General features: G+C 37.7%; 1 protein-coding gene across 1 annotated transcript in view; it reads left to right on the top strand.

Moving 5' to 3' along the window:
* Positions 1-14,757, top strand: part of LOC150107076 (nitric oxide synthase, inducible-like) — a 317,964-nt gene extending 303,207 nt beyond the window's left edge. Inside the window, exon 17 of the mRNA XM_090391607.1 lies at positions 14,433-14,757. Coding sequence (XP_090247733.1) covers positions 14,433-14,757 — 325 coding nt within the window. The remainder of the gene's footprint in view (positions 1-14,432) is intronic.
* The last annotated feature ends 9,781 nt before the right edge of the window (positions 14,758-24,538 follow it).

Raw genomic sequence — 24,538 nt, 5'->3', positions numbered from 1 at the left:
AAATTAATTTAAGATGCATTATGACAATACACAGTAGTAAGAGCCTAGTATACATACTTACTATCTTTTTTTTATATCGTTCCCACCCATGAAAGGTTATCAGTAAACCTATAGCACATTTGTATCAGGGGTGGGCTAAGGATTTTTTTCCCATTTTTACGAATTTTATATATTTTTGTAATTTTTTATTTACTTTTACGTAGTCTGTAAAACCTGCTCTGGAGACCAAAGATGGAACTTTTTCAAGCCACTTCAAACCTCTAATAAGTGAGGGCAGTATTATATGGGGCAATGAAATGCATCTCCCACCTTGTAGACAACCATAATATCTATATACTTAGCTGCATAATATGTCATACTTAACAGCTCAAAAACAAACTTTTCATTTCCAAAACTAATTTGGTACATTTCATATTCTTTATACTAATGCCAGGAGTATCCAGAATAAAGGAGATGAATTGGCAGTACTGACAACATCAGCCTGTCCAAAGATTATTCAGATATCTGAGACATATGATGGAAATGATATACTGACAATAATAGAAGTAGCAGGGTATAGCATTTTTTTGACAGGAAAAGAAGGGCAAATGTGGTGGTGGAGTACTGCTTATGATATGTCCTCTCAGAGTAGAGGATTTAGAGAGCAATGGCACTAATTGTTTTGAAAACATATGGTGTGAAGCAGGCAGGACAAGATGGTGGGGTGTTGCTATAAGCCAGGAGCATAGAGGGTGAAGACCTGGATATGTCTAGGCAGTTGAGCTTGGCGAGTGCAAAAAGAACGATTATTATGGTAGATTTTAACTACAGCAGTATAAATTGAGAAGAAGAAACATCATGTAGTAGTAAGGGAATGAAATTTCTGGAATTCTTGAGGGATAAATGTTTTAGGCAACATGTAGTAAAAGGAACACAAGGTTCAGGAGTTTTAGATTTGGTCATAGCATCAGAATTATTACTATTATTTTTATATGGGTATTCCATGGCATCAAATGACTCATTGTGGGAGACTCATTCTAACTACTGACACAGTACCTGTCATACATCTCCTTAAATCTATTCACTGTTGGGTGCTCACAACCACATCTGGCAACCCATTCCACTCACTCACCACTCTCCAAGTAAAGAAGCTAGTCTGTACACCCATACTAACCACACTCTTAGGCAACTTCCAAGTACGAGATGCTGTTTTCCCCTTACTTCCCATGTATTGAAAAATTTCTTCTGTGTCAATCTTATGGAATCTTTTTAGTAACATAAATTTCTATCCTATTCCCTCTCATCTTCTTGTCGGTTAAACTCTGCAATCCACACACCCTCAAGCAATAAAGATCTCATTCCACAGGCTTGTCACCATCTTGGTTACTTGTCTGAGAATCCTCTCCTTTAGAAAAAGAAAAGCAGGTTACCAAATCTCTGAGCAGTTGTCAACATGTGGCTGAATCATAGTCTTATAAAGAGAGATAATAACCTCCCTTTCTTTACATGTCAATGTGTTCTTCAGCATTCAAGTAATCCTCTGAGCTATTTCGCCAGCTCTTGCAATATGTCCTCTAAATTTCAAATCTCTCCCTCTCTCCATCCATCCATTACCCCCCAAAATCCCTGGCCTCATCAGTTTCCTGTAAACCAGTACCATATTTTCATCCAGAAGTGCATAATGTTACATTTTACAACATTGAATTTGTTACCAGTGTCCTTTGCCCGCACTGCCAATTTATTTAAAACATTCTGTAAGATATCTACATTATCAACTATTGCCCTCTCTAGTTTTCCATCATTGCAAAGAACTGAATACCCCCCCACCCATTCAAATTTCTGATATATCATTAATGTACAAATTAAAATGTAGTGATCCTAGTACAGAGCCCTTGGCCACTCAACTAGTTACTCTCATTTGATTTGATTCTACTCCACCACCCTCTGATGCCTGTTTATCAGTCTCTTTCCCCCCTCAACCATGCCAACAGCCACAAATCCATTCCAATTTGCTCCAACTTATATAATAGATTTCCATGTGGTATTCTGTCAAATTCAATTGCAAAGTCCAGTATTATTATTATGGCCAACTCCAAGGAATCCTTAGACTCATCGAGGGGAGGCCCTAAACATAAACATTATGTCAAAAGCTCTTGCAACCTATTACACTCATTCACCACTCTCCAAGTAAAAAACCTAGTTCTAACACCCTTACTAACTACACTCTTGCTCAGTGTCCATTGATGGCCCCTAGTTCTTCCACCATCACCACACCTGTTCTGAAGAATTTCCTCTGAATTAATCTTGTAAAAACCCCTCAGTATTTTGAATGTCTCAATCATATCACCCCTTTTCCACCTATCAGCCAGTTTCTGTAACCCACAAAACTTCAACCTGTTCTTGTAAAGTTCACTCCATAGACCAGCTACCATCTTGGTCAGTCACCTCTGGATCCTCTCTACCACCTGCCCATCACCAAGAAACTCTGCTGCCCAGATCTGCCCACAGTAGTCAAGATGGGGTCTTATCAAGACTCAATAAAGAGGAACAATAGCCTGCTTATCGCTGTTCATCAAAGTATTCTTTGTAACCAAGTGATCTGATGAGCTGCTTTAGCCACTTTTGCTATGTGCCCCCTAAACTTTAACTCCCTATCTGCTAACACTCCCAAGTCTCTGGCTTCATATATTTTTCAAAGCATGGTTCCACCAATGTGGTATATTGCTGATAATCTTTTCACCCCAAAATGCATAACCTTACACTTTGCTACATTAAACTGACATTCATTCTCCTTAGTCCAATCTGCTAATCTATCCAAATTATCCTGCAAAATTTTGACATCATGTGTTTAACTATTGCCCTACCCAACTTTGCAGCATGGACAAATAGCTACACAGTTCTTCTCAGATCCTTTCTTATATCATTAATAAAAAAATTAAACAGCAGTGGCCCAAGAATAGAATCCTGTGGCACACCACTAGTCACACGCGTTCTTTTGTAGTCGACTCCTTAATAAACTACTCTTTGATATCTCTCCATTAACTACCCTCCTATCCATCTCCCCAATCCTATGTTCATCCCCCATGTGCTGCAGATTACTGATTAGAATTCCATGTGGTATCCTGTCAAAAGCGTTTGCAGATCCAGTGGTATCACTGTAAACCCATTACCCTTATTCATTTCATCTGTCACTGTATTATAAAATGTGAGCAAGTTACTGAGGCATGATCTATCCTTCACAAAACCATGCTGCCTTCCCTGTACAGTATCCCATTTCCATCTATCCATTCCTGTATTTTGCTCTTGACCAACTTCTCTAATACTTTGACAATGACCCCTGATATGCATGATTGGTCAGTAAGTTGCTACAGCAGTCTTGGAGCCTCTTTTATGCAATGGAACTATTTTTCCACCCCCCCCCCCAGGACTAACCCAGAGCTGAGACTTAGATTAAACAATATGGTCAAGGACACTAACATTTCCTTTGCCGCTTGCGCTAGTATACATCCAATCCCACAGCTGTATTTACATTATGGTTCTGTAATGTGCTATTCACCTCCATTTTATTCACCTCAGCTCCTGTATAAGCCATTGATTCCCTCATTCCTGCAATATCACTACGTCGATAATATATTCTTGCAAAGTGTTCACTTAGTAATTCTACTATTTCGACTGATTCAGTTGCCTTCCTACCATTGGCATTCCTTAAAATCATTCTGATGTATTCATTTTTCTTTTACTTGCAGCATATTGATAGAACTGTTTGCGATTCTCTTTAGCCTGCATTGCTAACTTTCTTTCATAATCTGCTTTTACCTTTCTTACCACACTAGTTATCCCTCTGGTTTGTGCCTTACACTGTTCCTTCCTATGCCTGCAGGTCACCTTTCTTCTTAAATTCCCTTCACAGTTGTTTCTTTTTTGCAGCTCCACCTTGATGGTGTTATTCATCCATTTAACTCCCACTTGATTTACTCTCCTGACTCCAAGTATGCAGTCAGCCATTACCTGCCTCATACACCCCTTTACCACTTCCCATGCACTATCTATATCCAGTCCTTGTTGTTTTACATGCCATGGCATGGATCCACACAATCTCCTAAGCGTGTCATAACTACCAGCCCAGTAATTCCATATATACCCTGTCTTAACTGAAAATTCCACATATTTAGCCACATCCGAGGTCAAGACCATATGATCACTCTCACCAATTGGTAGCAACATGGTCAGGACAAATTCTCAGATGCAATTACTAGATTGCGCACTCTCGAACCCCTAGTATACTCCATTACATGCTGTCTCAGGTAATTATCCCTTAGCAACTTCATAAAATCCATTTTCTTCCTCCCATGTGTCTTCTCCTCCTTCCAATCAATGTTAGTATAGTTGAAATCCCCCATAATAATTATGTATCCTCCACTCATTGAGTTTATTTTCCAATACATACTATCTCCATCATCTTTTCCATCCCTTGGTCTATAGAAACATCCAACTGTATATTTTATTCTAAGCCTCAAACATGCTATTTTCACTGTTCTGCACTTGAACTTCTACTCTCCTTGGTTGAGTTCATTGGCTATCATCAATAACACTCCTTCCCCCTTCTTTTCTGTCTCTCTTCTTCCTGAATACTATACTCTTCACATTCTATCCCACTAACTATATCATCATCTGTTAGCCATGTCTCACTAATGCCAATAATCTTTGGTCGAATGAGCCAACCAAGGCCTAAAATTCATCTTAATGCTCCTGGCATTAGTGTACATAAAGTGCAAAACCATTTCCTCTATTCAATTCTGCTGCCATATTATTATAAAATGTGAATAAATTACTAAGTCAGGACCTACCTTTTAAAAACCATGCTGCCCCCTATAAAGTATCATGTTCCTATCTACCAATTCTTGAATTTCAACAGTTTTCCAATAATTTAACCACCACTCCAAAGATATTAGTTGGTCTGCAATTTGCTATTTCCGTCTTGGGACAACATTTTATGTAATGAAATTATCTTACCCTCTTTTTACTCCCTTTAAACCTTTTCAGACCTGAGACTTAGATTTAAAGCTTCATTTGAGGCACTGCTAGTTTGCTTGCACATTCTCATTGTACATAAGCTGACCAGGCCCACTGTATTCATATTGATATTTTTCAATATACTGAGTACCTCCAGTTCATCTACCCTAATGCTTACATCAGTAACTGCAAAGTCATCACCTGGATGACACTTTCAAAGTATCACTTAGTAACTTTCTTCTTCTTCTGCCACCATCATCACTGAGAAAAGTTATCTTTCCATAATCATTCTTTTTCTTGCTTGCTACATAGCAAAAAAATCTTCTCAATTATGTAATGAAATTAATAAATGCCTTCTTAGCTATTTTTACTTGAAATCTGATTTAGACTTCCTTACCATACTAGTTATCCTTTTTGCTTGTGTTTTATACTGCAGGAGCAATCAATGAGTTCAAAGAGTGGTATGATAGACTTTGTGTTTTCCAGGATGGGCCTCCCATGAATCTTGTGACTACATGGAGGCCTGAATCATAATAATAATAATAATAATAAAAAGATATAAAGGATTATTGAAATATGCAAAAAAAAAAACAAAAAAAAAACGTATGAGTGCTGCCTTGCCATACAAGAAAATTGAGGAGGACAGTAATTGCAAATTAATCTGTGCATATGATGTGCAGTTTGTAGACCTATTGAATGAATTTGGTATACAGCAAGAATTATAAAATGCTGATGGATTGCACTTAAATGAATTTGATGTTAGGTGTCTGGAGAAAGCACTGTTCATTGAGTGAGGAAGTACAAATTCAAGAAAACTAGAGTTATTAGGAAAGATTCAGGTGTTTGTGCAGACACTCATGAGGTAAGTAAGTAAGTGTAAAAATCACCAAACATTAAGAATCTAGGTTCTCGAGTGAAAAAAACAATTGAGTGCAGGAGTCAATACAAAGTGTAAAAGCAGTTGCAGACTTAAGGGATACATGCAATTTATGTATACTAATGCCAGAAGTATTAAAGGGAAGAATTTTTAACATTAGTTAGTGCAACCTTGTTGAAAATTATAGTAATTTTTGTATTTTCAGGAAGGATAGAGAGAACAGGATGGGGAAGAATATGGCTTATAATAACATACGAATGCAGTCAAAAAGAGAAGCAGATCATCAGGAAGGCACAGATGTAGAAGGCAGCATTATGATAGAGGCTAATAGGAGCAAATATACATTTTGTTGCTGCCATAAGCTAGAAGTTAAAGGGAAGATGTGAATGTCATTGCATTGACAAATTAGCAAGTGAGCAGTGGCGTAGCTAGGGAAGGGGCGGTCTACCCCGGGTGACACTTTTCACATGAGACGCAATTTTATTTTTTGACGATTCTTTTATTAATATACTAATAACTATATTAAAAGTCATTAATAAAATAACTTAGTAATTTTTATTACTTAATTAATAATTAGTTTTTAACAACTATACTTACAACTAAAATAAACATAAACATAGTGTTTTAATTTATTTCACTATATGTTGTTTTGACTTTTTTGTAGTATTTTCAGTGTGCATTGAGAGGAGTGGCAAATTCAGGAACTGCCTGAGTTTTCCACTGCAAGTGAGTTGCAGTTTTCATATTTATAATAAGGTACTACAGCTACAGACATATTAACTGGAAGTAGGAAAGATCACATGAGGAAAGAAAATGAAATTCAAGTTATTCTTGTAGTAAGAGGTAATTACTTGAAACAGCCTGTGATAGAGGAGACTCCAGGTTCCAGAGTGTTTCCTGGATCATGTCAGAGGATCAGAAAATTTGTCTATAAAGAGGCATTCACCTTGAATGAGGAGGACGATTATTCTGCCATGTTTTGGTAGGTTGCAAACACAGTATTTTCTTTTAAGAATGGGTATTATTATTAACATTTGACCTCCATGGAGTCAGAGACTCATCGTGGGAGGTACTCACTATTGCATACAATGCTGATCCAACCGCGTCTTAAACTGATTCAAAGTGTCCACATGCACAACACACTCAGACAATGCGTTCCACTCACCAACCATCCTCCATGCAAAGAACCTGCTTCTCACTCCTTTGCTTTCATACCCCCTCCTTATACAGTTTCCAGCAATACCCTCTTGTTCTACTCCCCTTTCCCATTCTATGACAAATCTCTTCCATGTCTACCTGATAACAACCCATGACCAGCTTATACGTCTTAATCATATCCCCCCCCTTCCTCCTATTCACAAGACTCTGCTACTTACATTCTCTCAATCTGTCCTCATACTCCACATTCCAAAACCCACTGACTACCTTTGTGAATCTTCTCTGCACCCTTTTGAACATATTCTCGTCACCATGAAAACCCGGCGACCAAATCTGTGCACAGTAATCCATATGAGGCCTGAACAAGGCCTTATACAATTATTATTATTAAGGGCAACTCCAGGGAGTTGACAGACTCATCGAGGGAGGCCCTAACATCATGTCAAGAACAACTATTCGACATTCAAACAGTATCTATCATACTTCGCTTTGAACATATTCACAGTCATGGCACCCACAACAGACTCTGGCAGCTAATTCCACTCTTTCACCACTCTCCAAGTAAAAAACCTAGCTCTAACACCCTTGCTAACCACATTCTTGCCCAGCTTCCACGTATGGCCCCTAGTCCTACCACCAGTTCTATTCTCAAAAATATCTTCTGAATTAATCTTATAGAAACCCTTCAGTAATTTGAATGTCTCAATCATATCACCTCTTTTCCGCCTATCAACCAATTTCTGCAACCAACAAATCTTCAACCTGTTCTCATAAGGTTCATTCCATAGACCTGCTATCATCTTGGTCCCTCGTCTCTGGATAATCTCCACCTCCTCCCCATCCAGAAGAAACCCTGGCACCTATAACTGGTCACAGTAGTCTAGATGGGGTCTTATCAAGGCTCGATACAGAGGAACAATAACTTGTTTGTCTCTGTTTGTTAAAGTATTTTTCGGCAGCCAAGTGATTTGATGAGCTGATTTAGTCACTTTTGCAATGTGCACATTAAACTTCAATTCCCTATCCACCAACACTCCCAAATCCCTGGCCTCATCTCCTGGAGTATGGTTCCACCAATGTGATATACTGCTGCTAATCTTTTCACCCCAAAATACATAACTTTACACTTTGCCACATTAAATTGACATCCATTTTCCTTAGCCCAATCCTCCAAACTATCCAAATCATCTTGCAAAATTTTGACATCCTGTGCACTCACTATTGCTCTACCCAACTTTGCATCATCAGCAAACAAGTGAACACTTCCTCTCAGATCCTTTCCTATATCATTAAATAATAAATTGAACAGTAGTGGTTCAAGAATAGAACCCTGCGGCACTAGTCACAGGCCATCTTTTGGACTCTACTCCTGAATAAACCACTCTCTGATAGCTCTCCATCAACCACCCTCCTGTCCATCTCACCAACCCTATATCCATCCCAATATGCTGCAGTTTACTGATTAGAATTCCATGTGGTATCCTGTCAAAGGCCTTAGCAAGGCCCAGTAGAATCACTGTAAACCCATTACCCTTATTCAATTCAGCTGTCACTGTGTTATAAAATGTGAGCAAGTTACTGAGGCATGATCTATCCTTCACAGAACCATGTTGTCCCTCATACAGTATTCCATTTTCATCTATCCAATCCTGTATTTTTCTCTTGCCTAATTTCTCCAAGACCTTGACAATGATTCCTGATATGCTAATTGGTTGGTAATTTACAACAGCAGTCTTGGAACCTCCTTTATGCAGTGGAACTATTTTCCCCTCTTTCCACCCCTCTGGACAACCCAGACCCGAGACTCAAATTCAATCAATCAATTCAATAAATCAATCAAACTCAATCAATACAATGAAATCATAACCTCTCTATTTCTGCATGCCAGGGTTCTGCGCATCATTGCCATTATTCGATGTGATGTCTTCACAACTTGTGCAATGTGGCCCCTGAATTTCAGGTCCTTGTCCACCATCACTGCTAGATCTCTCATCTCCTCTACTTCTGTCAAAGTTTACCCACCAAATCTCAAAACTGTACACTTAGCAACATTGAACTGACAGTTCCACTTGCCTGCCCATTCATGTAATCTATTCAAGTCCTCTTGTAAGGCATTAACATCAGCCTGACTGTGCATTGCTCTCCCCAGTTTTGCATCATCTGCAAACAGCTGGATATCACCAGTTAAACCCAACCCAATATCATTAACATACAAATGGAACAACAATGGCTCCAAAACTGACCTCTGCGGCACACCACTGGTGACCTTTCTCTTTCGAGATACTGCACTCCCATATACAACTTTCTGATACCTATCCGACAGCCAGTCACTGATCCAACACCGAAGTCTGTTATCCAATCCATCTGTTTCAATTTATTTAAGAGCTTGTCATGTGGCAGTCTATCAAAAGCTTTTGCAAAATCCAAGTACACCACTGTATGTGCATCTCCCTTGTCCAAAGTATTTGTCACCTAGTTATAGTACATAAGTAAGTTAGTGAAACATGATCTCTACTTAACAAACCCATGCTGACAACCACAGAGAATACTGCTGTTGTCAACCTATTTCTGTATCCTACTTCTCACCAATCTCTCCAGGACCTTAACCGCAAATCCAGGTATACAGTCCAGCCTATAATTTGAAGCTACACCACCTTATCACCATCTTTATGCAGTGGAACAATTTTGCCCTTCTTCCACTCCCTTGGAACCTGTGTGTTGCAAAACTCTTATTAAACAGTCGTGCCAATGCTACTGCCAGTTCTCTGGAACATTCCCTTAAGATGAGTGGTTATATCTCATCAAATCCTATCACCTTATTAACATCAAGGTTATTTATTTCCACAAATACCTCCCTGCTCACTCGCAGTTAAGCTATCCTCTCCTATGTCCTCTACATATATGTTCCTCACGATTTCACCCTGATCACGATGAAACACATTTATAAATTGATCGCTGAATACTTCAATAATGTCTTCTGTAGCAATTACCATTCTGCCACTTTCATCACTTAACTTCATCTTTCCATGATCATTCTTCATTCTACTTGTCACCAGTGGCAGCTGGTGACAATAGAAACAGGTGGGATCAGGGGCCAAAAACCAAACACTTAATTTTTTTAATATTTATATAGTGGTTCTATTATTGATTTATAGTTATTATTCTATTACAATAATTTTTAGTCAGACTCCACTGATGCATTGAGCTATTAATTTTTTTAAAAATTGGAAAAACGAGAAACGTTTTTCCAATAAACTATCGATTTTGTTCATAGTTAAAATATATTGTTTATGGACGAAATAAAAATTTAAACTTTAAAATAAATTACAACAAAAAATGACAACAATAATTAAACACACTAAAAATAATACAACAGAACAACAACGAGAATAAATAATAAGACAATGAAAGAATCGTGCACTATTTACGTACAAACACAGTGATTGGGCCAGACTAAACGGGCCCCAAGATAAGCGTTGCACCTGGTAAACAAACATGATCGCTACTGCACGTACCTCATACATGCCCTGTGTTCTACACACATAAAATAGGGCCAACTGTGACTGGCCCCAGAGACCGTACTAAGTCGCATTATACAATATTGCCACAAAACTCTACAGTAATTTTTTATTAAACAATAAAACAGATCAACAACGAGAATAAATAATAAGACAATGAAAGAATTGCACGTTATTTACGTACAAACGCAGTGATTGGGCCATACTAAATGGACCCCATAATAAGCTTTGTGCCTGGTAAACAAACACGATTCTTAGTGCACGTGGTTCACAATCAAAGAATCGCGCATTATGTATGTACGTGCAACACAGTGACTGGGCCAGACTAAACTGGCCCCAAGATAAGCGTTGTGCCCGGTAAACATATACGATCGCTAGTGTACATGCTCATACATGCCCTGTGTTCTACACGTATAAAATAGGGCCAACTGTGGCTGGCCCCAGAGACTGTACTAAGTCTCATTATACAATATTGCCACAAAATACTACAGTATTTTTTTTTTATTATTAATCAATAAAATGTGTTGGAAATAGATCAAAAAATAATAATTACAAGAAACATATTTTTTAAAACTACAATTATTGGGCTACTTATACAAATATAGGTGGGGCCTGGCCCCTATAGATGAGCCGCCCCTGCTTTTCACATATCTAAAAACTTTAGGGTTTTTCTTAGCCTACTTGGCCAATTTCTGATCATACACTACTTTTGTTTGCCTTACTAACTGAATCACCTCTCCTGGCCTGTTCTTTATATTCTTTATGTGACTGATTACCATTATTCATCTTGTACTTCCTTCAAAGTTCTTTCTTTTCCCAGATTTCCTGCTTAAGCTCCACATTCATCCATTTTACACATACCTTATTCAGCCTTTTTGGTGTTTGGGATACATTCGTACATTGATGCTCTTATGTATTTATTTGTAAGTTCCCATGCAGCATTTATTTCCTTACCACTGAACTCCAAGTTCCATGTTATAGCTCGAGGTTGTCACCTAACCTTGTCATAATGACCAGTCTTATAATTCCACATATATCCTTTCCTTGCAAAAGTTTGCATATGACTAGCCACAACACAGGTGATTACTTCATGATCACTTTCACTAACTGGAGGAAAATGTGAAACCCCTCTAACAATTACATCCTCTGATAAAATGATGAGATCGAGAACTCTTGATCCTTATCCACCTTTCTTTATGTGCTGCCTGAGATAGTTATCTCTCAAGAACTCAAGAAATTCATTTTCCTTATTCCCAAATGCCATCTCTTCATTCCAATCTATACCACCATAATTAAAATCATCCATAATAATTATCCTTCCTTTGTTCACTAATCCAAGTTGTTTATACATTTCTTCATCACTACCTTCCACATTCCCAGGCCAATAGCAACATCCAATTAAATATATCTTCCTCTCAACCTCCACATTACACCACACTGTCTTATAACCATTGCTACTATTTCCCCCTGTATATGTGGAACCAAGGACTGGTTATTTATGATAAGGTCAGGAGGTGGTTTGAAGGAGTGCCACAGCCTAAGGCAATACTTTCAAAAGGTTATTATTATTATTATTGTTGTTATTATTATTAACACCAGACATCCACACAGAGTAAAAAGACTTGTTGTAGGAGGGGCACACACACATCCCACTGCTCAAAAAGCTCATCAAAGTGTGCTTTAAATGATTTTAGTATGCTTTAAATTATTTAAAAAGGCATTTGACAGGGTGATACACGATATGTATCATGTATAGATAAAGGAGGAATGCTGTCCTTGGGTGACCCAAGGACAGCATTCCTCCTTTATCACATCCAGGAGTCTACCAAGTACCCTGCTCATGTAATCAAGCCTACTACAGTCAAACAGGAAGAACTGTGAACATCTGCATCAGCGAACATAAAAGATACATCCGGAATTATCATTATGGGAAGTCGGGCCTAGCAGACCATGCTCTGGATACCCCTGCACACAGGATCAACTGGAAAAACACAAAAGTACTACACAGAAACCCGTATAAATCAGAGAGATTATTCTTAGAGGCGACAGAAGCCCTAAAACACACTCCAAATCTCAACAAATATGGCTGTATTAACTTGCCGAAGATCTGGGAGACGGTCATATTAAGAAAAAACTAGCACTTTTCTAGGACTCTAGTAATATATGATAACTTTTTTTTTTTTTTCTCAGATAGAGGGCACCAAAATCAGGACTCTAGTCTTTGTGTTGCTGCTACAATTTTGTTTAAGTACACCATGTTGTTATAGTCTTGCGTATTGTGACAAACAGTGTTTTTGTGCTCTGAAGATGCTGGTTATAACACCAGCGAAATATCAGCATTAAGTTAATAAATTAATTATTTACTTAGTTTCTGTGTTCTATTATACCGTTAAAATAATAAAAAACTTGACATTGTGTCTTTCAGAGGGCAAAGCTTGGATAACTTAATAACTTTTGTCCAACAAAATATTACACTTTCTACGGACCCACACCTTCCATCTTCTGTTCAGTCTCCTACAAAGATATCATCCACATTCACCCATGCATACATACTTCACTCATGACAATGAACTGTGATATACTACTCATTAATCTCTATTGTACTATTCACTAATTACTATAAATTTATATAGTAATTAGTGAATAGTACAAAAGAGATGGGGAAAAACGAAGGTGAACTTAAAGATAGGAGAAAATAAAAGAGCAAGAGAGTAAATAATGTGTGCTAGATTAGATTATGATGAAATCATGTTTTTCTACGTGAAAGTTTAATCATGTTTATGATACTCTTATTATTATTATTATTAGCCCAAGACCTCATGGAGTTAAAGACTCATCTGGGAGGTCTTTTTATCTCTCACACACACACACACACACACACACACACAGCTCATCATACCATGCCTTGAACACATTCAAACTCCTTGCAGACACCACACTCTCAGGCAAGGCATTCCAATCATTCACAACTCTTCATGAAAAAAACCTGCCCCCCCCCCCTACTCACACCCTCTTTATACAGTTTCCAGGTATGACCTCTAGTTCTCCCCCGATCTTCACTATTTTCTGTAGAACTTCTCCAGCATTGATCCTATAACAACCCCTTACCAACTTGTAGGTCTCTATCATATCTCCCCTCTTCCTCCTGTCCACCAGACTCTACAAATTACATCTTCTCAATCTTTCCTCATACTCGACATTCCAGAGGTCAGAAACTACCTTAGTCAATCGCCTTTGGACCCTATCCAACATCTCTTCATCCTTCTGAAAACCAGGTGACCAAATCTGCGCACAATAGTCCATGTGTGGCCTAATCAAAGCCTTATACAATGGAACAAGAATATCCCTACTTCTACACGTCAGTGTCCTCCGCATCATTCCCAGAAGCCTTTGTGTTGTCTTCACAATTTTGGCTATGTGTCCCCTAAATTTTAGATCCTTATCCACTATCACCCCCAGATCCCCCCCCCCTCCCGAAGATTAAATCCTTAGTGTGCCACTGATCAAACTCATTCTCCTAATCTTACACCACTCCCTTCATTCATATTTGGTTCACCTTCACATTCAATATCTTAATGTGATCAAAGTTACCTCTTAATGTAAACAAAAGCTAGTGATTATCCTTATTAATTATCCTATTTAATTATGTTAGCAGTCTATGAAAGGTTTTTCCAAAATCTAAATATACTACTCTACGTGAATCTCCTTTCTTCAATATATATTTCATTTTGTTGTCATATAGGTTGCTAAAACATTAAATAGTTAAACATAGTTAAATTTTTTGTGACAGAATTTATTTGTAAATACATTTCCATCAAATGTAAACAATTGCATATATTAAAATAAATGTAAAAGTACTGTGTTCTCATTATTTTTTTTCCTTAAAGTGCTACAAACTTTCGCATGCCATTACAAAGCCAACTTCCCATCATTATGATAGGAGCGGGCAGTGGAATTGCACCATTTAGAAGTTTCTGGCAACAGAGGGATGCTGATTTGAAAAAATATAGTGGAATAAAAAATGAACAACAAAACCACACTGAACCACAGTTTGGACAAATGATACTCTTCTTTGGCTGTCGAAAATCAAATGTTGATGAAATATATAATCAAGAAACATCATTATTAATCAAGAAAGGTACATTAAGGCATGTGTTTACAGCATTCTCCAGAGAACCTGGACAAAAAAAGGTTAGTACCGAATCATTTTAAATCCTCTGCTTCTCAAATATATCTCTCTTCCACCTCTTCCTGTTGATTCCTTGCTTTATAAAGAATTGTGTTCCAGAATTCATTTGAAAGTTTGGGGAAGGAGGAAGTAGAGATTGGTAACAATGTATATCGTTAATTTTCTTATTTATTTATTATCTGTAAATTGATGTATTTCAGTTGTCTTGTATTGTTGGTCTAAAAAAAAACATTTTGCAATTAGATCTTTTTACAGAATAAGCATATATTGCCTCTCACCTAACTCAACAGAAGCTCCTTCAGAAATTTATGGAGTTTTCGCTTTATATTTTAACCTCACATCTTCTCTCTAAATTTAAAAAATAGGTTAATAAGTAATAACACTATTATTTATCTTTTTGTTTACTTGAAAATTATTATCATTCATAAAAAACATAATTCACATGTTTGTATAAATACACTTGGCAGATAGACCTGAGGCATTGGAATATTTATGTTTTAAAAAGATATAACACTTCTGATATGAGACTAAATAAACATATTATTATTATTATTATTTGAGACCTCCAATATATATATATAGGCCAATACACTTGCTGAATGCATTTCACTGTTTAATGTTGCTTGCATGCTGGCATAATAAAAATCTGATATATATGGCAAGAACCGAGGAATGACTTTCAAATGCCTTTCAAAATAAGATTGTGGTTAATTAATATCGTCTTGCATAAATGCAACAATTCACTAGATTCCTTGAGAAAATGGCAGGATATTTTTAGTATAATGGACCAAAACCAACTAGTCCATTTCATGGAGTTCTGCAGTGATATAATTGGTAAGATGATATCCTCTTGGTTGTGAGGCTGCATTGCTACAGCTGGGTTCACTTTCCTGAATATTGAGATTTTCCCAGTTTAACGTACATAAGCTTTACCACAGAACAGCAAATTTTATAGACATGAATTTGAATCAGCTGGTAAATTATTCTGCCTATATCTCACGATATACAAACTGTATAGAAACCTTTATATCAAGTAACTTATGTTTATCAAAACCTCTGTATTACAGTATGATTGATGATTGATAGAAATCTGAAATTCAGGGGACATATTGCAAACGTGGTGAAGGTAACACAGAGGATTGCTGCAATAATGAGAAGGACGCTGACCTGCAGAGATAAAACAGTTATCATTCCATTGTATAAGACCCTGATCAGACCACACTTGGACTATTGTTCTCAGATTTGGTCCCCAGGATTTGAAGGGGAAAATTAACTGTGGAAAGGGTACAAAGGTGGATAACAGCGATGGTTTCAGGACTGTACAATGATAGTTATGAGGATCGGCTGAGGGAATGTGGACTGCAGAGTTTGGTGGATAGAAGAAGGAGAGGTGATTTGATTGAGACTTTTAAACTGTTGAGAGGTGGTTACAGGGTTGACACTGAGGAGTTCTTTCGCTTGGTTGAACAGCAGGAAGGAGTGATGACAAGAAGCCATCCCTGGAAGTTACAAAAGAAAACTGTGAGCAAGAGGGTGAGGAGTGGTTTCTTTGCATGGAGGGTGGTTGAACCGTAGAATGCATTGCCTGATGGAGTGGTGAGAGCGAGAACGGTCAATGAGTTTAAGGAGTGGTATGATAGGCTTTGTGTTTCTTAGGGGGGGGGCCTCCTTTCGATGAGTCTTGATAGACTTTGTGTTTTTTAGGAAGGACCTCCCACAATGAGTCTTTTGACTCCATGGAGGCCTGAATAATAATAATAATAATAATAGTATAGGAACCTTGGTTTCTTATTGTTGGTAGATCATGATCTCCCCCCCCTCCATACTCCTACATGTCAACGTTCTCCTCATCACTGCCATCATCTGATGATCACTTCATAACTTGAACAAAATGACTTCTAAACCACATCTTACAGATCTGTCATCTTCTCTCAGTTACCTTCAGTATTTCCCCTACTAACTGTATTCCATCCTTACTTATCAGATTTCAAAATCTTACACTTTACAACACTGAAGTGGTAGCTCCACCCACTCACTTTACAATTTATGCAGTCTATTTAATTCCTCCTGTAAGACCATAACATCTGCTCATACTTCTTCCCACCTTTGCACCAGTTGAATTTCTCCAGTTAAACATGTTTCAATGTCAATAACCTACAAGTTAAATAATCTTCTTCTTCTTCTTCTTCTTCTTCTGCAGCTTCTCCCACTTAAGTGGGGTCACTGTTTCTTATGAGTCTCCTCCACACCTTCCTGTCTTGGGCTGTCACCACATCCAAGTTCTTCATCTTCAAATCCTCTTCTACCAGCTCCCTCCATCTCTTCTTTGGCCACCCACGCTTCCGCCTTCCTTGCACATCCATCTGCATGACCCTTCTTCCCACATATTCGTCCTCCCTCCTCATCACATGACCAAACCATCTCAACCTTGCCTCCTGTATTTTCGCTCCTAAGTTCGTAACTTTCACTGTTCCCCTGACATAGTCATTTCTCAGATGATCCTTTCTGGTCACACCGCACATCCACCTAAGCATTCTCATCTCTGCTACTTCCATCCTGCTAATGTTATTTTTCCTCAGGGCCACAGTTTCTATAGCATATGTCATAGCTGGCCTCACTACAAGTTAAATAATAATGATCATAAATCATTATTATCTGAAAGCTGCTCAACTTTTATTCTCTTTAAAACTTTCTTACATGTTATTCTTTTCAATACGAAATTAAATTTTATCCTACTCAAGAATAAATAGTGATCGCTTCCAATTTCAAATCCTCTGTACACTCTGGTGTCCTGCACCAGGGAGAAAACATCACTATCAACAATAACATAGTCAGTTAGACTTTTCTTATTCCTTGCCTCTTCTCTCCATGTGAATTTGTGCACATTTTAATGTTGGAACATGGTGTTAGTAATAACCAGTCCATGACCTGAACAGAAATCCAACAGGTATTTGCTATTATTATTAGCTTTGCTCTTTTCTCCAAATTTTCCCAAAATATTTTTGTATTTCTGACAATCATTTCCTACTCTGCTATTTAGATCCACAACAAGGACCAACTTTACATTTTTCATTGTGTCAGATGCTTTCTCTGAATCCTCAAAAAATTCCTCCACTTCTACATTAGTAGAACCTTCTGTGGAACCATAGGCACAAATAAGTCTCATTGTCCAATTCACCATTCTGATATTTGCCCACATCACTCTACTTGAGACTGCCTGCCATTCAAGAAGATTAGCCTTGTATTTTGTGTTGAATACTATGGCTACTCCTTCTTTTCCTTGATTGTCATTTCCTGAATATAACATTTTGTATTTATTGTTTAGAAAGATCTCACCAGTTTTTGTCTTTTTTGTTTCAGTCACCCTTATTATGTCGATCTGGTACTTATCTAATTCCTCAGCTAGCTCCATTCAGGCTTCTTATGTTGATAGTACCGATCTTTAACTCAGGTGATGTTGAGTTGGGTGTGCTTTCAGATTTGTTCCAGTAGCTGACTTTTCGCTGTTCGCCCTGGTTCCCTGGCGAAAACAACAGGAGCCTTGTTTAACTGGGCGACGCCCCAGCCAGCATGAAATTTTGTCATGTTGTACCATCATTTTCTATATTGTTTTAAGCCAATGAAAATAAAATGGTCTGCTAAATCCCAAATTGCCAGCTGATCCTAGTTCGTTCAGTTTTCAGGTAGATAGCCAAAAGGGTGCACTACGAGAAGGTGAGGATTGGATATTAGGTCAGAAGCCCTGGTCGGTTCTCCGCATTCCTTTAAAGGCTATGCGGAGGTCTCCTCTCAGTTATACAGCTTTGACCCTTAAGCATTCCTGTAAGATAACTAAAAAGGTCAATAAATTTCCTAACAAAAAAAAAAAAAAAGATAACTAAAAAGGTCAATAAATTTCCTAACAAAAAAAAAAAATGTATACAATAAAAAGTTAGGAAAGATTAGCTGATTTATAAAGTACTATCTCCCATAAAGGAGATAGACATAATGCGTGGGATCTGTTTAAGTTAGGAGAATGAAGTAAAGTTTCACACGTTTCTTTATAAAGGCGTTCCATGAGGAACTGACTTTTGTGAAGGACTCTTGTCTTTCTCCAATGAACTCTATGTCTAGTGAAGATGGCATGTTCTGCAAGTCCTGACTTTTCAGTTTAAAGTATTCAATATAAGATTGGTGTTCTTCTAGCCGAATAGAGGCAGATCTTCCTGTTTGAAGATGCCTGCGACACACAGGCAAAAAATTATACTATTAAATAATCTTTGTACGTGAGTTTTCCGTTATTAATTTTGTATATAAGTATACCACTGTATATACATCTTCACTGTTCAATATATATATACTGCTTGAAAAGAAGTCAACAGACACTGTGGTGTGAGGAACAAACAGCCAAGGCGCCCATCTTAATAAGATGTAGGATCTCTTTTTGCTATGATGACTGCAAGAATCCTGCAAATTATACTTCCCACAGTATAATTTGCAGTATATACAATAGCAATCAATGGAAATTTTGGACCATTTTTCGTGGAGGCATGTACTGAGGACCTAGACTGCTGTGGGGAGATGTTCCTTGACCTCACCTAACACTCTAGTTCATCCCACAGATGTTCATTACGGTTGAGATCGCGGTTCTGCGGAGGCCAGTCAAGTGTGGTTACATTTGTGTTCACAAACCAGGTAGTTACATCAGCAATTGTTACAGGGTATATTGTCTTGCTGAAAGAGACAGTGATGAGTTCCATAGAATTGCCACGAAGTAGGAAGCACTGTATTGTCCAGAATGTTCAGATACCTCTCGTTCAATGTTTGTGGCATCACAAAACAGAGGTGCAAAGCCAAACAATCATAGCACCATTTTTGAATTGCATAGCTGGGGTTATGCACTCTGGTAAGAGACATTCACCAGCAGGGCCGGTGCTACTGCATGGGCTAACTGAGAATTTTCCCAGGGCGATAAAATTTTCATAATGTGTCATGCAATTTTGTAATTTTCCAAAGGAAGCAAAAACCGCCCATAGATAACTTCATAAATTTATACAAAATTTTCAGGCGTATTATTTGTTTAATATTTTATATATATATTACACGGCGCGAGTTGAATATTGATTGACTGAGCAAGTTCCTCATGTGCGCTCACATTCACAATCGCGCAGTTTAGCTTACTTTGCGAATCTTAGGACTTTTGGTGGCGCGCAGTGGCGTGACTAACTTCATAGGGAAGCATTTGACAAATCTCGTTACTTATGTCGGGATACGAAAGAAAACGGTTATCGCGGGCTCAATACCGTAAAAGAAAATGGAAAAAGATGCAAATATAAAAAAATGAGTGGTTTCTTAAGTAAATTCTTAAAATCAGGTAATTCTAATGATAGTGTTAGCGAAACAATTGCTTTTACTTCGTAAAGTTGAGAAACTAATGGGAAAAACGGAACGTTAGAAATTACATGGCCGCTAGAGGGCCGTAAGCTATGTAGTGTCAGAAAGAGCTCCAGAAAAATAAGTGCTATTTTGAATAATAATTGGCAGTGTATCATTATTTATTTTGAGAACGAAGTGTGTCTGAGTGATTTTTGGCAGTGACGGACCTTTAACTTTGGGGGCCCTGGACAAACACTCTTTGAGGTGCACAGATGCAGAAAAGAAAACATATTCCAAAAAAGTTCACAATTTGAGTTGCAACTTGAATCGCTTCTCCTCCTAGATTTAGATCTAGACTAGATTTAGGGAACACACAGCACATAATCAGCGTGTTTGTTTGTTTGTTTGTTTGAGATGTGCTTGCACACCATTGTTTCGGCCGGACATATTTGCCGCGTTGTCAAAAGACTGTCCTCTACAATTATCCATTGGCAGTCCATTTTTTTCTAGAAATTCTTGTAAGGAATTGAATAAAGATAGGCCAATGTGACTACAAATTTTGTTGAAAGATACAGATCTTTCATACACTTTTTCCCTTTTTCCTCAAAACGATATCGTACTATAATAGCTAGTTGGTCATTGTGGGACAAATCTTGTGTCGAGTCCATCACAATTGAGTAGTACTTTGCATCGTCACTATTTATTTCAGCTATAATTCTTTTTATTACTTGTTTTCCCATAATCTCTATTATTTGTTAATAAACTGTTTTTTGATAAGTACGAAGTGAAAGGCTTTGGTCGCAGTTCTCATTGTTAGATATGTTTGCGCATGAATGGATCGAACTCTGCTAGTAATTCCAGAGCCCCCATAAAATTACCATTGTGCGGAGAGCCAAATATTTCCTCGTGACCTCTGAATGCTAAGCCTCTTACACTTAAATATTTCACAACTGCAATAACACGTTTTAGGACATTGCGGTAATATTCCGTATCTTTTCTTAGTTGCTCCTGCAACTGTGTGTCAATAACAGACTTATTTTCTTTACGTATTAATCATACTAACAATGATTTCCTATGTTCATTAGAATTTTCGTGACTTTCTAAACATGGTCCTATATGTTTCCAGTCAAAGAATCCGGTTGTGTATTGAGAAGGGATTTCAGAGAAAAGTTTGCGCACTAGACATAAAACACTTCCCATACTGGTAGAATAGCACAACCAAGACCTTTCCAGTAATTGACCATTTTTAATTTTTTTCACAAAGAATTTATTTGAAAATGATCTGTTTTGTTCTTTGTAATGCCTTGTTGAAACTGGATATATGTTTTTTGGATCTTTATTTTGGAAATAAGTCATTTCATGTGAGAGACAGTGATTAATAAAATTATCATTTAGCTGTGTAGGCCACACACCTACGTTAACATATTTAGCAAGCAACTCTGCATTTTTTAAAGCCTCTTTATCACTGTCTTCTTACAAAACAGCAACAGATACTTCAGAGAGCTGGTCATCGTATATTTTTATCTGATACTGAATGTCCGTCAACGTCAACATTGTTTTTAGAGGTTCTCGCTTGTGATTTTAGTCCTAGTAATTCTTCGTTATTGTTATACACATTTTGTTGTTTTTTCTCTTCAGTTAAGTTATTCTCTCTTTCGCTTATCACTGTACCTATATCGTTTAGATTTTCATTTTTATTTTCCAATACAAAAAAAATTGAAATTTTGGCACATTTACTTCTTCCTTTTTCTCTATTAAATTGTATTTTTCGTTTTTCAGCTCCGCATTTATATTTTCTACCTGACAATTTTTAGGTATTTATTTAATCTGAAAAGAAATAAAAAAAAAACCTAAAAAAAAATCCACCACCATATTAGGTTGTTTAACGTTTAATGTATATTTATTTAGTATCTAGTAAATTTTGCGATACTTACCAGTGGAGAAACGAAACACCTGAACAGTACACTTTACCGAACAAATGACTATTTAATATTCAACTATACTGATACATAACCTCAAATGTCAAACGGTGAGTGCAAAAAGTATATATGTGAGAGCTACGCTAAGCTAACAAGCTTTAGATGAGCTAGACTTGCACTCCCATTCCGACGTTGCTATATTATTTGCATAATTGACAAATGACAAAGTTTATTTTGATTTTACCTACTACCGACAGAGGCGATAGAAGACAGATCCGTATTTACTGTCATTTAAAACATTGATATTTGATATTTTAATTCAAATCCAATAATGTTGCGAATTAACGATTTTAACGTTACCAAGGTACGAAAAAATTTTGTATAATTATTTTTTTCTAAAATTTGTAATTTAAATTGTTTTTATTTTTATTTTTTTGACCACGAAAGGCCCTTTGATTGAACGGGACCGTAGGCTGAAGCCTATAAAGCCCAAGCCTAAGTCCGCCCCTGATTTTTGGTGTGAATTCTATGAGAATTATTAGTCTAAATTGGCATTTTAAATATCACACAATGCCAGTCAGGAGGTCAACCACGCGGGCGTCGGCTGGTGCTACTGCGCGAATGCCGCGAAAGCAAGTAGCATTGGCGACATAGACTATTCAAAACTGATTCGATGTCCTGAGTGCGATTTTTATGCGTGGCGGAATGTAAGAGATGTCTTTGTAGAGAGGAAAGAGAATGAGCGAAAGACGAGAGAAAGTATGGATTTGTCGTAAGTGCGATATACTGTTGGACCATGATACACAGAATGCGAAACTGACTGAAAGGTAGACAGTGTACATGAGAGAAACGGAAATGAAACGAAAGATAGAGAGACCGACGGAGTGAAAGAATGCAGGAATGTAGAAGTGAAAGTTAGTTACGAAGAAACGAAAGGAAGAGAAACTGAAGGAGTAAAAGAATGAAAAGATGTAGAAGCGAAAGTTACGGAAGAAGTTGCGAAAAACGGAAGTGAAACGAAAGTTGGAGAAACTGAAGGAGTGAAAGAATGCAAAGATGTACAAGCGAAAGTTAGTGATAAGATGATGAAAGAAAGTATGAGGAAAAGGAAGTAAAGTGCGGCTTACGAGAGATAGAGAGTAAAGTTGTCGGAATGCAAGATTTAATGAAACAGATATTTTTGAAGTGAAAAATGAAATGAAGAATATGTTGAGTGATGTTAGGCGTCTAGTGGAAATTAATGAAAGTATGCAAGAAATCAGAATGAAAGAAAAAAGAGTAAAAGAAGTGACAAAGTGATTCCAGGATAGCAGTATATGGAGACGCCATAATTGGAGGGCTAGTTACTGGCAGAGTCCATAAGGTCTGCTATCCGGATGGGAGAATGAGTACGATAATTTAGGCGTTGCACATGAGGAAGAAACGAGCAAGAGAATTAGTTGTGATTGTAGGGACGAATGATCTAACTGGATATAAGAACGACAAATATCAGGAGGCTATTGAGAAGAGTGAAAGATAACACTGTAGTAGGAAAGGTTGTCAGTGTGTTACCTAGATATGATGATGATGAGTTGCGACGGAGAGCCAAAATCATGAATGGTATATTTGTGGAGCTGTGTGAGGGGAAGGGAGTGGAGTTTGTGGATGTATGGCATGTATTTGAGGGAAGAATGAAATTGTACAGGGGGTGATGGGCTGTATTTAAATGGCTTTGGAGTGAGTGTGCTGGAGAAAGTGTTTCTGGATGAAAGTATAGTCTGTGGAAGTACAGTATGTGATGCGTGCCAGAGATCAGAAGGAAGAGATGAAGAGAAAAATCAGGAGAGTGGTACTGAAGAGACAGTAGTGCTTGGCAGTGGAAACAGTAATTGTGTGAGAGAGGAAGAGAGAACGCGAATACAAGAAGAACAGGGAAACGGGGGGGGGAGGAGCTCGGTGGACAGGGAGACATGGCATAGAGAGAGTGAATGTTGAAAGTGGCAGTGAATATGTGTATGAAGATGGAGTATGTTGCAATGTGGGTGGAAAAGTGGAGAGTGAGCAGGTATATGTGGTAAGCGGTGATAAAGGTGATTTGGCAAGTGTAGTAGGGAAATCACAACCAACATATGGCTTGGATAGGACTGGCTACAGACCTAAAAATGAACTGCTGTATTTGTTTACAAATTCCAGACGTATCAGAAATAAAGAGGATAAAATGGTTTCAGTGATTCAGTTTATTGGCCGCCAAATCATTGGAATAAGTGAAACTTGGTTGAATGAAAGTGATATCGTAACGGTAATAGAAATAGAAGGGTACAGTATTTTTCGTGAAGATAGGAAGGGAGGAGGAGTGCTGCTGATGATAGCAGGGGAATTAAGTCCACATAAGGTAGACATGCAAGGGAGGAATAGTGGCAATGATTATGAGGCAGTGTGGTGTAACGTGGAGATTGAGAGTAAGACATATTTAGTTGGATGTTGCTATAGGCCTGGGAATGTGGAAGGTGGTGTTGAAGAAATGTATAAACAACTTGGATTAGTGAACAAA

The sequence above is a fragment of the Typopeltis vanoorti genome, chromosome 4, assembly GCF_054136105.1.
Source record: "Typopeltis vanoorti isolate ZY-2024b chromosome 4, IOZ_Tvanoo_1.0, whole genome shotgun sequence".
NCBI lineage: Eukaryota > Metazoa > Arthropoda > Arachnida > Uropygi > Thelyphonidae > Typopeltis > Typopeltis vanoorti.
The sequence above is the reverse complement of the archived record's forward strand: the minus strand, read 5'-3'. Positions and strand labels throughout refer to the sequence as shown.